Source organism: Cnephaeus nilssonii (assembly GCF_951640355.1).
Source record: "Cnephaeus nilssonii genome assembly, chromosome: 19".
Taxonomy (NCBI): Eukaryota; Metazoa; Chordata; class Mammalia; order Chiroptera; family Vespertilionidae; genus Cnephaeus; species Cnephaeus nilssonii.
The window spans coordinates 43,660,154-43,676,081 of NC_137090.1; the positions used below are offsets into that span (position 1 = coordinate 43,660,154).

The following is a 15,928-nucleotide window of genomic DNA, read 5'->3' on the forward strand; positions in this document are numbered from 1 at the left end:
AAGGGGATAATTTAAAAAATAAAAAACACTAAGGATGCCAAGATACTGCATTTGTCGTGGCACCAATACAGACAAAAAAATAAGTGAAGGAAGGGCAAATTGCTAAAAGGACTGTAAGGATAGAAAGTTCTGGTCAAAGGGTGGGATGTTTCCATATATAGTTTCAGACATAGAAAAAGTTCCCAAGCAAGAACAAGGCATGCCCGTGGAATCGGGTGGCTGCATGGGAAGAAATGAAGATTGTTAAGAACCTGGAGGATTGTCCACTGGATGTTGATGTCATCCAGGTGATGGAAAGTCCATGAGCCAAGTGTTCAGTGAATGAGTACAGTGAGCAAAGGAGCAATAGATGACACTGACATGCAGATATGGTAGTGACACATCAGGGGAAATGAGCTGCAATGGAGCCAGAGCAGAGAAGTAAATCGTTTATAAATAACTAGAGGCCCGTTGCATGAAGATTTGTTCAAGAATAGGCCTTCCTTCCCCTGGCTTTGCTCCTGGCTGCCCAGGAGCCTGCAAGTCCTCACTCCCGGTGGCCCGGGAACCTGCAAGTCTTCGCTCCCTCTGCCCCCTTTCCTCCCCCTCATAGCAGGCATCCTGCCCTGCCCTGCCTGGCTGCTCCGTGCCTGCATATGCAAATTAACCCACCATCTTTGTTGAGTTGATTTGCATACTCACTCCTGATTGGCTGATGGTGTCACGGATGTACAGTCAATTCTCTTTATTAGTGTAGATAGTCCTCTGAGAGCGGGACTCTGATCTTACCTCCCAATCCTGAGATACATCAGATGTAGGAGAATGAGCTCAGGTGAAAGGCTACAGGAAAAATAGTGTCCTTGAGGAAGAGTTAAAGCCAGGAGCTGGACCAGATGATCAGTAAGTGGTTGCAGCTTCAGGGTTTTATTTAGTGTAAAATGGGACACTTTGGAAAGGAGCACAGTAAGTGGGGTAAGATGAAAAGAAACACAGGTAATGTTAGAACATGAGGGAATAGAAGCCTGGAGAGCCTTAAATGATGGGTGGAGGATCACAGGGATGTGAAGTGTGGAGGATTTAGCGGCTGCAAGCTTTCAAAGGCATTGGTTCTGGCAGTCTTCTGAGGGGTCGTGGGGATGTCCAGACACCAGGCTTCACCGAGGAGTCAGTGAGAGCCTGGATAGGTGGGGATGCAGAAGGAGCCCTGATCTGGATGTGCCAGCTGGCAACTAGCCACACAGATGTTAAGTGCTGACTTTTCAAGAAGTGCTTGGAGTTGGTCCCAGCTCCGTAACTACCAAGCCCATGACCTGCAGCACATCCTTCCATTCCTATAGACCTCTTTCTCAGATGTATTTTGTGACTGATAAACGTTTATGTACTTTTTTTCCTGTAAGGCATTTTGTTGAGGAGACATTAGGAAGCAAATACGTGGTGGGAAGAGCATTAGATTTTGCAACCTCACTTGAAGAATCAGGACCAGCCTCCCCTATATTTTTCATCCTGTCTCCAGGGGTGGACCCACTGAAGGATGTGGAAAATCAAGGTGAGAAAACACCCTCTTGGGGCCAGCACCGTGCACTTTCACGCTTTGTACCTGTCGGGTTCTCTATCCCAGATTGAGGGCTCATTATGCAATACCCAGTATTTGCTAAACATACAGAGATCAGGGTCCTTGCTGAACCCATGCCAGGGACCATTGCTCTGGGCTCTATGAGGTAGAATCCATAGTAGCAGGTTCATGAGGAGATTTTGTCCCACCACCACCCACTCCCTTTATTGTAGCTGGAGCCATCATTCTGAAATACAGGTGCGATCCTTTCACAGGCTCCCATGGCCCTCGGAATGAAGCTCAGACTCCTTACGGGGCTTACAGGAAGCTCAGTCCTCCAGTTCCTCCCTACTTCTCCAGTCTACTTTACATCATTAATGTCCTATTGCTGCTAAAACAAATTACCATAAACTTAGAGGCTTAAGATAACAGTTCTAGAGGTTGAACGGATAAATGGGTTTCCTCTTTTCCTCATAAGGACCATTATGACTCTATTGGGCCTACTCATAATCCAGGATTATCTCCCCACCTCCAAGTCTTTAATTTAATCGCACCTGCAGAGTCCCTTTTCCATGTAAAGTAACATATATACAGATTCTGGGGGTTAAGATCTGGGCATCTTTGGGGGTTCATTATTCTGCCTACATTTTCCTGTCCTCCTCTTTATATACTCTATACAGCAGCCATTTAATATCCCAAACATTCTGTCTCCCCTCCAGCATCCCCTTCACCAGGCTAGCTTCTACTCATCCTTTACACACTAATTTCAATGTCACCACCTCCAGGAAGCCTTACTTGACTTCCAAGGTGCTAGGCTCCCCTTCCGTGTGCTTCTAGAGCACCCTGCTCTTTGTGTGTCACATTGTAATTGTCTAGTGACAATTGTGTCTTCCTAGGAGAAGGACAGCTCCTTGGGACTAAGTGTCATCACCAGAATAGCCCCAGTCCCCAGCCCATGTGATGGGCACTCAGGAAATACATATATTAAATGAAGAATCCTTAGCCGGTTTGGCTCAGTGGATAGAGCATCGGCCTACGAACTGAAGGCTCCTGGGTTCAATTCCGGTCAAGGGCATATGCCCAAGTTGTGGGCTCGACCCCCAGTAGGGGGTGTGCAGGAGGCAGCCAATCAATGATTCTCTCTCATCATTGATATTTCTATCTCTCCCTCTCCCTTCCTCTCTGAAATCAATAAAAATTAAAAAATAAATGAAGGATGAGCCACTGAATGACCAATTAAGACTATGAAACTAGCAAAACTACAACAATTTGCAAAGTGAGATAAAGACCTGACAGGTTTTTATAGATCCAGGTCTTCATAGGTAAGAATCCAGACCACGTGATGCAGCTCCATGCGCTGTCAGTTGCTCACTACGTAATAAAAGGAGCCACGGCATCTGCCTGGGGTTCGAGGTAGTTGAGATGAAGCTAACTTGGCCCAAAACGACAGATAAAATCCGTGTAAGGAAAAGAATAATTTTATTCACTAATCGAATGTATATTTTTGTAATATCCTAAAAATTTTAGGTAAATTTTTAAAATATTTTTAAATATCAATAATCAAGAATTTACAATGAAAAGCAATAGTTCCCGGCTCCAGTGCTTCCCACGCCCCGTTGCCCATCCCAGACACTACACTTCTGCCCGTTTCTGAATTTAGTCCTCCTGATAGTTACTTCTCTATTTCCTACTAATCTCTAATCACTATTTTAGAATTCACCCATTTTCAATATCTATTTCCTAATATGAAAAATAAAACTTTAGCTCTTGTTACTGCCCACTAAGACGCTCCTCTTTATCCCCAAATTTTTAACAGCTCTACTGAGATATAATTCCCATGCTATACAATTCGCCCATTTAACGTATACAATTGAAAGTTTAATATTTTCACTAGCCTGTGCTACCATCACCATAATCTAATTTTAGAAAAGGTTGGTCTTCCCCATAAGTAACTCTGTCTCTATTAACAATCATTTCCTATTCCATTGCACCACCTCCCAGACCCAGTCACCACCAATTTACTTTCTGTCTCTAAAACTTGGCCTATTCTGGACATTCCCTACAAATGGAGTCATGTATAGATGTGGTCTTTCATTGTGGCTTCTTCCACGTGGCATAATGTTTGTGTGTAGTGGCATGAATCAGAACGCCATTCCTTTCTATGGCTGTTGTCACAGCTGTTATTCCTGACTCTCACCCTTTCATAGTGTAGTCCTTTTAGTCCCTGGAGGTTTTATTCTTTTCCTACTGACAAATCCAGTTTCCTCATTTTTTATTCAATAATTTCATTTTGGGAAGCTTTCATATACCTGGTTTATGAGCAATTTCTTACTGCTCTTTGCCCATTGACCTCCAGCTACCCCATCATGTGGTCTGAAGCTTTCTGTCATTTCAGGCCCGCTGACCCCTCCCTAATCCATGTTGGTTATCTGCCTCTGAATACATTATCTGAACCCTGCCCTTGGTTTAATCTTAACTCATATTTCCTTACCAGAGGCCATTTTGCTTTTCATCAGCTAGAGATTGCTTAGCCACCTGTGCCTCTCTCTCTCTCTCTCTCTCTCTCTCTCTCTCTCTCTCTCTCTCTCTTCCTCTTCCTCCCCTGCCTCCTTGATGGTTTGACATATTTTCTAATGCACCCATTTAGAACAGATACTCGGGTGCTACCCATGCTTTCCATCTTGGATCTAATGCCTGAGCGGCTTCTATTCTCTGGAATCCACGTGATTGACTCGGGCTCTTTGCCCTATTGCCCCTGCCCCAGCTTATTAACTAAACTTACTGTCTCTCTGCTTGGACAGAGTCTGTGTGTCAGCACATCACTGTTGTACTCCAGTTAGACGCTTAGCAAAGGCTGGCATCCTTCCGCATCGTTGAGTATGTGATTTCTCTTCTTTACTCTACCTTCCTCTATCCTTTGTTTCATCCTGGCAGTTCTTCATATTGGGCAGGAATTTAGAACCCACAGAAACAAAAGTCTGCATATGATTGTGGGTTTCTCTAAGCCCCTGAAGCTCATCCATTGACACTAATTAGGAATTTATGCTTTTCTAGCACTTTTGTGCCTCTTGGTCTCCTCCAGGATTTTCGGGCCTCAAACATTTTTAAGGAAGAGGAAGAGGAGGAGGAAATTTTATCCACTTTTCTTGGCCTTTGTTTAACATGAAACCTATCATCCTCCGCTCCCACTGCTTTCCTTCTTGTCTTCTCACAATAAGCCTTTAACAGTGCTCTAAGTTTATCCTCTTTCTCTCTTTTCTCATTACCTTCTTCCTAAATGAGACACACTTCCTTGTTTGCACAATAATTTTTGCTTTTGCTTCATGTAAAAGCAATCACCCATTGTTTCTAATCACCAGTAATACGTTTTCCTAGGGTTAGTGTGAGGATAAAAATGAAATCTCAGATGTGGAAAGGCTTTGAAATGTTAAAAGCACAGAATAATACTCTAGACATGGAGGCATGGAACAGCCTGACATATGTCAGAGGGGGTTAGGGGAGACAGGAAGAAATTAACCAAAGAACTCATATGCATATATGCATACCAATGGACACAGACAATAGTGTGGTGAAGGTGTGGGGTGGGGCAGGGGCAGGGAGGAGGTTAGTAAAGGAGGGTAAAATTGGGGGACATCTGTAATACTGTCAACAATAAAATAAAATAAAAAATTTTAAAAGCACAGTAGCGCTGAAACCGGTTTGGCTCAGTGGATAGAGCGTCGGTCTGCGGACTGAAAGGTCCCAGGTTCGATTCCGGTCAAGGGCATGTACATTGGTTGCGGGCACATCCCCAGTAGGGGGTGTGCAGGAGGCAGCTGGTCGATGTTTCTCTCTCATCAGTCAGGGCACATGCCTGAGTTGCAGCTCAATCCCTGGGAGGGGGCGGGAGGGGGGGGCCTGCGGGGAGGGGAGGGTGCAGGAGGCAGCCGATCAATGATTCTCTCTCATCATTGATGTTTCTATCTCTCTCTCTCTCCCTCTGCCTTCCTCTCAGAAAATCAATAAAAATATATTTTAAAATAAGTAAAAAGCCTGGTAGCTTTGTACGGCATTATAATGATGGTGGTGGTTTGTCTGTTCTTTGAGGCAGCTCAGTTTGCTTCTTCTTTTTCAACTTTTTGTCATCCTTTCAAAGCATAGCTGCATCTTGGCCCTCCCGACAGAGGACCACCCCTTCCTGCCCTTGTACAGGCCTCTCCTCTGGCCTTCCTTTCACTGACTCCAGCACGATCTTGCTTGGTCTCCATCCTCCTCTGTCCAATTACCTGGCTTTGGCAAAATAAATTTTGTTATTTCCCTCTTGTGATGAGAAAGAAGTTGTATCTACTGACTTTGCCTTGCACTGTCTCCTTTCCTTCTTCCCAATGTCTGTCAGAACTATGAGTTCACTTAGATTATTGTAGGCCTGCTACAAGGAGTGTTCAAAGAAATATTTTTTGTTAGTGTCTTTGCATGCAGATTATCAACACTTTGCTTAAAGTCTCATTTTTGCTGTGCCTGGCCTCATTCTCGTTTCTTTAAGAGTTCATTTAAAGTTGAATAGCTTGGAGCAAGTACAGATTTTTTTCTTTTTAATATATTTTTATTGATTTCAGAGAGGAAGAGAGAGAAAGATAGAAATATCAATGGTGAGTGAGAATCATTAATCGGCTGCCTCTTGCACACCCCACACTGGAGCCTGCATGTGCCCCGACTGGGAATCAAACTGTGACTTCCCGGTTCAGGGGTCGATGCTCAACCACTGAGCTACACCAGCCAGGTGCAAGAACAGTTTTTGGAGTGGTTTCAAGATTGGTGGAGTGTTGCTTTTTGTTGAGAGAGACTCATTTCTTTATGTGCCAGGGAGCAGGAGATTGAACAGAGATAAAGATTAAGAAAAGAAGAGATGAGATTTAGAGAATGATGAGTGATAGGCAGAGGGAGGGTTCATCTCCCATGGAGATGGGGATGTGCAGGGATAGACACATAACAGGGATGTGTAGAAATGCAGATAAAATAGCAATAAGTTGAAGGAATTTCTACTGACTAGCATATGTTTTCTCAAGGAAGTAGCAAATAAAGCAAACTGCTGGGCACAAGAAGAGAGGAGTTCATTAGGAATTTTAAATAAAGAAGGAAATGAGCAAAATATAACTGACTTCTGGAGATGTGGAAAGATTACCAAACATTGAGGTGGAGAATCATGAACTTGTGATAGCACCAATTCACCAAATGTATTTTCTTTTCTCTTATATGTAGATTTGTCCAGGGTTGAGATTTTACAAAAACTGGGTGATTCAGTTAAGGATTTTGTAAGATCATGGTTCAAATTAAGGATTACTGGTCCAGAGTAAAATAAGAGGGAGGTAAAAGTTAAGATTAGAAAAAATAGAGAAACCAATGAATTGGACATCCCACTGAAATAAAATAATAGGTGAGGAAGGAATAAGAGAGTGAACAATCTGGAGGAAATGATAATCATGAGTAGATGTGAAAGAATAATGTTTCAGAAATGGGACAGTTCTCAGTGATAATAAGATCTCAGCGAGGCATTGGGAGTGGGTAACAGAAATGGAACAGAGTTAAGTTGTTTGAAGATGAGGAAGAATGAGGCTGGATGTTGGCTGGGTGACATAGTGACCTTAAAGTTTACCAGGATAATGGGGAAGTGTGGAAGATTTTTGAAACAAATTCCAAAGCCCTTAATAAATGTGAATCACACTGGGAAGTTGCTAGAAGGCAGAGAACACAAAAGTTAGTAGATAATACATTGCATGTGCATATTTATAAGGGAAAGGTGTGTGTGTGTGTGTGTGGAGGGGGGCTTATGAGAGTGAAGAAGAAATAGCCTATAAGTGGCAGGAGAAGGCTAGAAAATGTTCCCCTTCCTCCCAGGACATGGAATTAAGGCGAAGGCCACAAAAGTTGCAATGTCTTCAAAGAAACTGGAGGTTGAGCCAGCTAGGTGGCTCAGTTGACTGAGCATTGTTCCATTCAGCAAAAAGGTTGCAGGTTCAATCCCTGGCCAGGGCATATATGGGAGGCAGCCAATCGATATCTCTCTATCTATCTATCTCTCTCTCTCTCTTTTCCTTCTTCACACCCTTCCTCTCTCTCGAAATCAATGAGAATATCCTCTGGTGAGGATTTTTTTTAAAAAGAAAAGAAATGAAACTGGAGGTCTTAGAGGCACACTGTGGAGATGTTAAAGATTTACAATGGGGCGCCATTTCAGGCGACCACCAAATGGAAAGTTGATAGGAGGATCCAAGATGATGGGGGAGTAAGTGAAAGTTGCACTCACCTCCTCCCAGGACCAAACCAGAATTAAAATTAAAATATAGAACAGTCATTCTGAATAACTGGTTGAAGACTAGCTGAACAGAAGTCTGATAAACAAGGATTTACAGAAGCCACCTTGAGAGTGATAGGAAGAGCAGAGACACGAAAAGGACTGGCCCTCCGCCCGCATGCTGTGGCTAAGAGTCAGGAGGGATATCTCAGCTACAAAGGTCCCCCTCTGAGGAGCGTGGGGTATCAGCCCCATGCCAGACTCTCCAGCAGGGAGCCCCAGTGCCAGGAAGAGGAGCCCACATAACATCTGGCTGTGAAAACATAGTTCTAAAGAATAAAATGGCAATAAATACATATCTATAAATAATCACTTTAAATGAAATGGCTTAAATGCTCCAATCAGAAGACATAGGATAGCTGAATGGATAAGAAAATAAGAACCATCTACATGTTGTCTACAAGATATTCACCTCAGAACAAAAGACACACACAGCTGAAAGTAAAGGGATGAAAAAAAGACTACATGCAAATGGAAATGAAAAAAATAAAAGCCAGAGAAGCAATGCTTATATCAGACAAGATAGGCTTTAAAACAAAGGCTCTAATAAGAGATAAAGACACCACATAATGATAAAGAGAGCAATCCAACAACTCCTATGCACACAACATAGGAGCAACAAAATATGTAAAGCAAATCCTGATGGACATAAAGGTAGAGATCAACAGTAATACAGTCACAGTAGGTGATTTTTAACACCCCATCAGTATCAGTGGGTAAATTTTGCAGACAGAAAGTCATCAAGGAAACAGTGGCCTTAGACTAGACCAGATGGGTTTAATTTATATCATCAGAGCATTTTACCACAAAGCAGCAGAATGTACATCGTTTTCAAGTGCACATGGAACATTTTCCAGAATAGACCACATAGTAGGACACAAAACAAGTTTCAATAAATTTAAGAAAATTGAAATCATATCAAGCACCTTCTCTAACCACTATGATATGAAACTAGAAATCAATTACAAGGAAAAATAACTAAAGAACACACAAACGCATGGAGGCATAATAACATGTTACTAAACAATTAATGTGCTAGCAATAAGATCAAGGAAGAAATCAAAAGGCATCTTGAGACAATGAAAATGAGAATATGACAAACCAAAATCTATGGGGCACAGCAAAAGCAGGCCTAAGAAGGGAATTCATATCATTACAGACCTACCTCAAGAAACAAGAAATCTCAAATAAACAATCTAACCTTACACCTAAAGGAACTATAAAAGGAACAACAAACAAAGTCCAAAGTGAGTAGAAGAAAGGAAATAATAAAGATCAGAGAGGAAATAAATAAAATAGTCTTAAAAAAATGTAAAAGGCCAATGAAACCAAGAGCTTGTTTTTTAAAAGAAAAGCAAAGATTGATAAACTTTTAATCAGATTCATCAAGAATCAAAGAGAGAGGACCCCCCAAAAAGAAAGAAATAGGAGAAGTAACAACTGACACCACAGAAATAACAAAGGATTATAAGAAAATATTACGAACAACTATATGCTAACAAATTGGACAATCTAGAAGAAATGAATAAATTCCTAAAAATATACAATCTCCCAAAACTGAATCAAGAATAAACAGAAAATCTGAACAGAAAGATTACAACTAATCAAATCAAAGTGATAATTTAAAAAAACTACCAACAAACAAAATTATTGGACTGGGTGGATTGACAGGTGATTTTACTAAACATTCAAAGAAGAACTAATGCCTATCCTTCTCAAACTTTTCCCAAAAATTCAAGCAAAGGGAAGATTTCCAAGCTCATTTTACAAGGCCAACATTATCCTAATTCCAAAACTAGGTAAAGACACTACAAAGAAAGAAAATTATATGCCAATATCTGTCATGAATATAGATGCAAATATCTCAACAAAATATTAGCAAACCAAATCCAGCAATACATTAAATAGATCACACACATGATCAAGTGGGATTTATTCTGGGATGCAAGGTTAGTACAATATTTGCAAATCAATAAATGTGATACACCACATAAAACAAAGGATAAAAATCATATGGTCATATCAATAGATGCAGGAAAAGCATTTGACAAAATCCAGTACCCATTTATGATAAAAACTTTCAGCAAAATGGGGATAGAAGGAACATACCTAACATAATAAAGACCATATCTGACAAACCCACAGCTAACATCATACTCAACGGGAAAAAATGAAAAGGTTATCCTTAAGACAGGTATGTCCACTTTCACCATGCTTATTCAACAAAGTACTGCAACACCTAGCCACAGCAATCAGACAAGAAGAAATAAAAGGCATCCAAATTGGAGGGGAAGACGTAAAGCTGTCATTATTTGCAGATGGCATGATACTGTTTATATAAAATAGCTAGGAATAAATTTAACCAAAGATGTAAAAGACCTGTTCTCAGAAAATTATAAGACACTGAAGAAAGAAACTGAAGAAGGTATAAATAAATAGAAGCATATACTGTACTCATGGATAGGAAGAATTAACATTTTTAAAATGTCCATACTATCCAAAGCAATCTATATAGATTCAGTGCAATTCCTATTTTTAAAAACAATAGTGTATTTCACAGCACTAACACAAATAATCTAAAAATGTATATGGAATTATAAAAGACCCCAAATAGCTACAGCATTCTTGAGAAAAAAAAGAAGATGGAAGTATCACACTACCAGATATCAAACTATAATACAAGGCTATAGTACTCAAAGCAGCTTGTCACTGGCATAAAAAACAGACATATTGATCAATAGAATAGAGAGCCTCAAAATAAACCCACACCTATATGGTCAATTAATATGTGACAAAGGAGGCAAGAATATACAATGGGATAAAGATAGTCTTTTCAATAAGTGGTGTTGGGAAAATTAGACAGATACATGCATAAAACTAAAATTAGACCATCTTCTTACACCATATACAAGAATAAGCTCAAAATGGATTAAAGACTTAAATGTAAGACTTGAAACCATAAAACTCCTAAAAGAAAACATAGGCAGTAAATCTCTGACTTTCTCTTAGTAATATTTTTAATGATATATCTTCTTGGGAAAGGGAAACAAAAGAAAAAATAAACAAATGTGACTACATCAAACTAAAAAGTATTTGCACCACAAAGGAAACCGTTAACAAAATGAAAAGACAACCCACTGACTGGGAGAATATATTTATCAATGATATATGTGATAAGGGGTTACTATCCAAAATTTATAAAGAACTTATAAAACTCAACACCAAAAAAAAAAACAAACAATCTAATTTAAAAAATGGGCAAAGATTCTGAATAGACACTTCTCCAAAGAAGACATACAGATGGCCAATAGACATATGAAAAGATGCTCAATGTCACTAATCATCAGAGAAATGCAAATTAAAACCACAATGAGACATCACCTCACACTTGTCAGAATGGCTACCATCAATAAATCAACAAACAGTAAGTGTTGATGAGAATGTGGAGAAAAGGGAACCCTTGTGCACTGTTGGTGGGAATACAGATTGGTGCAGCCACTATGGAGGGTCCTCAAAAAATTAAAAATGCAACTGTCTTATGACCCAATAATTTCTCTTCTGAGTGTATATCTGAAGAAACCCAAACACTAATTCAAAAGAATATATACACCCCTATGTTCATTGCAGCATTATTTACAATAGCCAAGACATGAAAGTAACCCAAGTGCCCATCAACAGAGGAGTGGATAAAAAAGCTCTGGTCCATATAACAATAGAATATTACTCAGCAAAAATAAATAAATAAATAAATAAATAAATATTACCATTTGTGACAGCATGGATGGACCTAGAGTGTATTATCCTGAGTGAAATAAGGCAGTCAGAGAAAGACAAATACCACATGGTTTTACTTATGTGTAGAATCTCAAGAACAAGATTAACAAACAAAACAGAAATACTCATAGATACAGACAACAAACTGATGATTTCCCAGAGGGGAAGCATGTTGGGGGACTGGTTGAAAAGGTAAAGGGATTAAGAAATACAGATTGATAGTTACCAAATAGTCATGGGATGTAAAGTTCAGCTTAGGAAATCTATACTAATAAAAGGGTAATATGCTAATTAGACCAGATGTCTTCCGGACGACCTTCCAGACGTCCTTCCTGACAAAGCCTGGCTCGGGTGGTCCCAGGCGCCTGTGGCCGACCTAGGTCCCAGGTGCCTGCGGGGGACCAGAGGGAGGGAAGCCTGGGTCCCAGGTGCAGGGGCCGAGGCAGAGGTGGTTAGGGGCAATCAGGCCAGCAGGGGAGCAGTTAGGGGCAATCAGGCAGGCAGGCAGAGGTTGTTAGGGGCGATCAGGCAGGCAGGCAGAGGGGTTAGGGGAGATCAGGCAGGCGGGCAGGCAAGTGGTTAGGAGCCAGCAGTCCAGGATTGTGAGAGGGATGTCCGAGGAGTCCCAGATTGGAGAGAGTGCAGGCTGGGCTGAGGGACCCCCCCTCTCACCCCCCCCCAATGCACGAATTTCATGCACTGGGCCTCTAGTATAGTTCATAATATTGTAATAAATATGTATGGTGCCAGATGGGTACTGGAAATACTGGGGGGAATACCTTTTAAAGTACAAATTGTCTAATAAAACAAATTTAAAGGGAGAGAGACGTTAAAGGCACTGAAGGTCGGGGCATGGAAGCCATAGCATAAAACAATATGAAGGTGAACCCCCAAGAGAACGTACCTGGCTAGAGGGGCTTGCTGATGGCCCAGAAAGGTATTTCAAGAGCCTCAAAGTTGCAGACGGAAGGTCTCTGCAAGGTTGCCTTGGCACATCGCGAGGCTTGAGTGTGGTGCAGTCGAATGTTCAGGCCAAATCCCTCCAAATCCTCCCCCTCCCCCCTCATCATCTCCAAGATCCATTTCTTTCTCTTCAGCCGGGTGTCATGCCTGCAGCTTAGAGTAATGCGAACTGACCCCGGCTGGCCTCGGCAGTGCTGGACTTTGTCCCCAACAGCCCCGCCGGCCTGTACTTTTCAGACTAATCTTTTTTAAGCCCCTCTTTTCCCATATCCTTCCCTTTCTAATAAAGAAAAGAAATGGGCTCTTTTGTAAGTGGAAATGTCAGCAAGGCTATCTCGTAATCCAGGCACCTTTCATCCTGGTATTTTCTCTGATCAGGTTGTTTGTATCCCAGGTTCTAAAGCTGACATCAAATCCATTGCCAGCAGGACTTACAGTCTAAAAGGGTATTTCCTGGGTTTACCGGAGCTGAATCTATAACTATTTCTCACCACAAAAAGTCCTCATCCTGCTCTGCCTCACCAGCTGAAGGAGAGTCTACACATTTTTTAGTATATAAAAGAAATGTCCAATATTGAGTTTTCTTTCAATTTTCTAGCACAAGTATATATTGCATATCCAATTTTCATTCCTCTAAACCAAAAACAAATTAAGTGCAGATTTTATTGTTTTTCTTTTTTAAAATTTCCTGCCTTTCCTCTTGTGTACTTTACCTTCTTGAAAAATTGCTTAATGATTTACTCATGGAATTATACATTTTTATGATCCTTTTGCCTAAAATATATTATGTAATTTCTCCAAACTTTATAGTATCGGGCTAATAGCTGATGTCCCAGTAAAACTGGTCCATCCTATTAGGTCATTTCTTTACATCCTTTTTCTTGGGCTGGAGAAAAAGGCCTGAGCGTGGCCTTGCCTCTGTGACCTGGTTGCGATGTTTGTGTTGATGTGGCCGTTCCCTTATTCCATTCCTAACATCCAACAGGTACATCCGCCACAACATCCGCCTATGCAGCGAAGCCCCTTCAAGTCTTACCTCCTTAACTCATGCAAAATGATGAGATAAAACTTCTGTGTGTGGGGATTAGTAGGGAAGGCGGTTACACAGAGTAAAGTATGGTAAGCCAGAACGACCTGAATTCTGCCCCTGCTGGCCACACACCCCAGTAAAACTCCAGGGAAATACATATTCAGAGGACAAAGCAGGTTAGACAGAGCCACCCACATGCTCGCTACCCTTTGAGCCTTCTCACATCAGCACTCTCCAGACGGTGGACCAAGGCCCGGCCTTCAAATGGAGGCTGGGGAGAAGAGCATCCATTCTTGGGGGTTCAGTGAGGAGGTGGGGGACGCATTTGGCTGTTGTGCTCCCTTCGATCTGGGAACAGAAAGCTGGAAGGCGTAGCCCTCCGTGAAGGAGAGGGTCCAGAGCGTGGGTCCAGGCACACCTGAGTGTGGGGAGTGATGTGGAGGTGTGGCTCCTGGGGAACATGGCACAGCACGGATCCTCAGACACAGAGATGGTAATGACAACTCCACACTCCTCCTAGGTAAAAAGCTCGGATACACCTTCAACAATCGGAACTTCCACAACGTATCTTTGGGACAAGGACAGGAGGTGGTGGCTGAGGCCACACTGGATCTCGCTGCGAAGAAAGGTCACTGGGTCATTTTGCAGGTACGTGCCCCCTGATCAGGGTCCTTCTTCACCCCTACCTGTCTGGGCCTCACATCACAGTCTCCGGGCATCTCTTTCCTCTCTTCTCCTCACCCGCCTTTCCTTCCACACCCGTGCCCCCTTCACTCACTTCCTGATCATCTCTCCACTTCTTCTCTCTCGCGTGTGCCCTTCCTCATCCCAGGCCCAGTCATTTTTCTCCGATAACTGTTCTTCGTGTTTCCACCCACTGTCGCCACTGTCTGGTTGCCATTTCTCTGCTCACAAAGGAAGCCGGTCCGCACCTCCATGCACTCAGTTGAAGGCCGTGCAGGGATTTTTGTGGCTGCTGAGCTCCCGGGCATCCCATGGAACTTCCTTGATGTCTTTTTCTGTCGTGTTGTATGTTTTACGTGCTTTGTTACACAAAGGACCAGAACATTACATGTGTAAGTAGAACTTAGCCTCCTGGTTGAGAGTTCACTTAAGGTTCGGAAACCTGGACCCACTACTGGTAATTCCACTAAACGCTGACAAGAAATAAGGCCACCCTCTCCTCTCACGGCCTGGCCTCTTCCTCCTTTCTTATGCAGCTCGTATGGACGCTGGGGCTGGGGCCACGCCAGGGCCTCGCTCCTCTTTTCCTCCTGTTACAACCTACAGCCGCCTCCATTAGCGCGCCCCTGGCTACGTTGCGATGATTCAATGTATGGGTATGTCCCTCCCTACATTTCTTGAGGGAAAGATGTTTCTTATTTACCTTTTAGCCCCCAGCACATTACTGTGAACATAGTAGACACTCAACAAAAGCACTCAATGAAGGAATCAATGAAAGAAAAAATAAATGAAAAGGCCAGGCACTCTCATCCTGCCTTGGCTCCGCCTGCCAAGAACGTCCCGTCTCCTCACCATTCACCGCTCTGCATCCTGCTGCTGGGTCTTCATCCTCAGGATCCAGAGCCCAGCAACTGCGGGGCCAGCCATTGCCTGGGACTCTTTCTCTAGAAACAGTGGGCTCCCCAGGGGGAAGAGGCCAGCAGCTGCTCCCTCCCACGTGGGCCAGCCTGGTGCTGGGAAAGGGTGATCTCCCAGCCTCTCAGGCTCGTCTGCCGAAGAGACACCCTCCCGGGCCCTGATGCCCTGGGAACCCAGCCCTCAGCCAATGAACAGGGAGTTTCCTCCCCAGACCCCACCGGCTGCCCCGGCCCCACATCTTGTGCCGATTTCCGGGAGCTAAGGTTAAACTCCGCAGTCAGAGCTCCTGAAGAAGGAACACTCCCTGGTCGCTGGCTCTTCCTGGCTGACAGAACCCTTGCTCTCTGGGCAGCCGCTAACATTTCCACTCCAAAAGAGAGGTTATAAATGAAATTTTAATTGAACATATTTTCAGGTCACCAACCTTTCTAATCTGTTACCTTTGGTTATTTGCAGCAACTCTGTGAAATACGTGAAATAAATATTATTGTTAGTTCAATTTTTTTTTTTGGAAGAGGCAGGAAGAGACCAGATTGCTGTGGCCCAAGTACTGAGCTCAGTGCCACCCGTCCACTGCGGCTGTGTGAGCAGGCTTCCAAGTATCTGCCAAGGAGCTTGGATTAGCCATCATAGTGAAAGCTACTGCGATGAAGCAAAGTCGCTGTTTTTACAAAGTGAAAGGTGCTGCATTCTGCCA

The 15,928-nt window shown here is 42.7% G+C and overlaps 1 protein-coding gene across 1 annotated transcript in view; it reads left to right on the plus strand.

Moving 5' to 3' along the window:
• The window catches only part of DNAH9 (dynein axonemal heavy chain 9), a gene marked incomplete at its 5' end in the record, with an annotated part of 343,516 nt that overhangs the window by 302,334 nt on the left and 25,254 nt on the right, over positions 1-15,928 (plus strand). The window contains 2 exons of the mRNA XM_079798920.1: positions 1,377-1,525; positions 14,150-14,277. Coding sequence (XP_079655046.1) covers positions 1,377-1,525; positions 14,150-14,277 — 277 coding nt within the window. The remainder of the gene's footprint in view (positions 1-1,376; positions 1,526-14,149; positions 14,278-15,928) is intronic.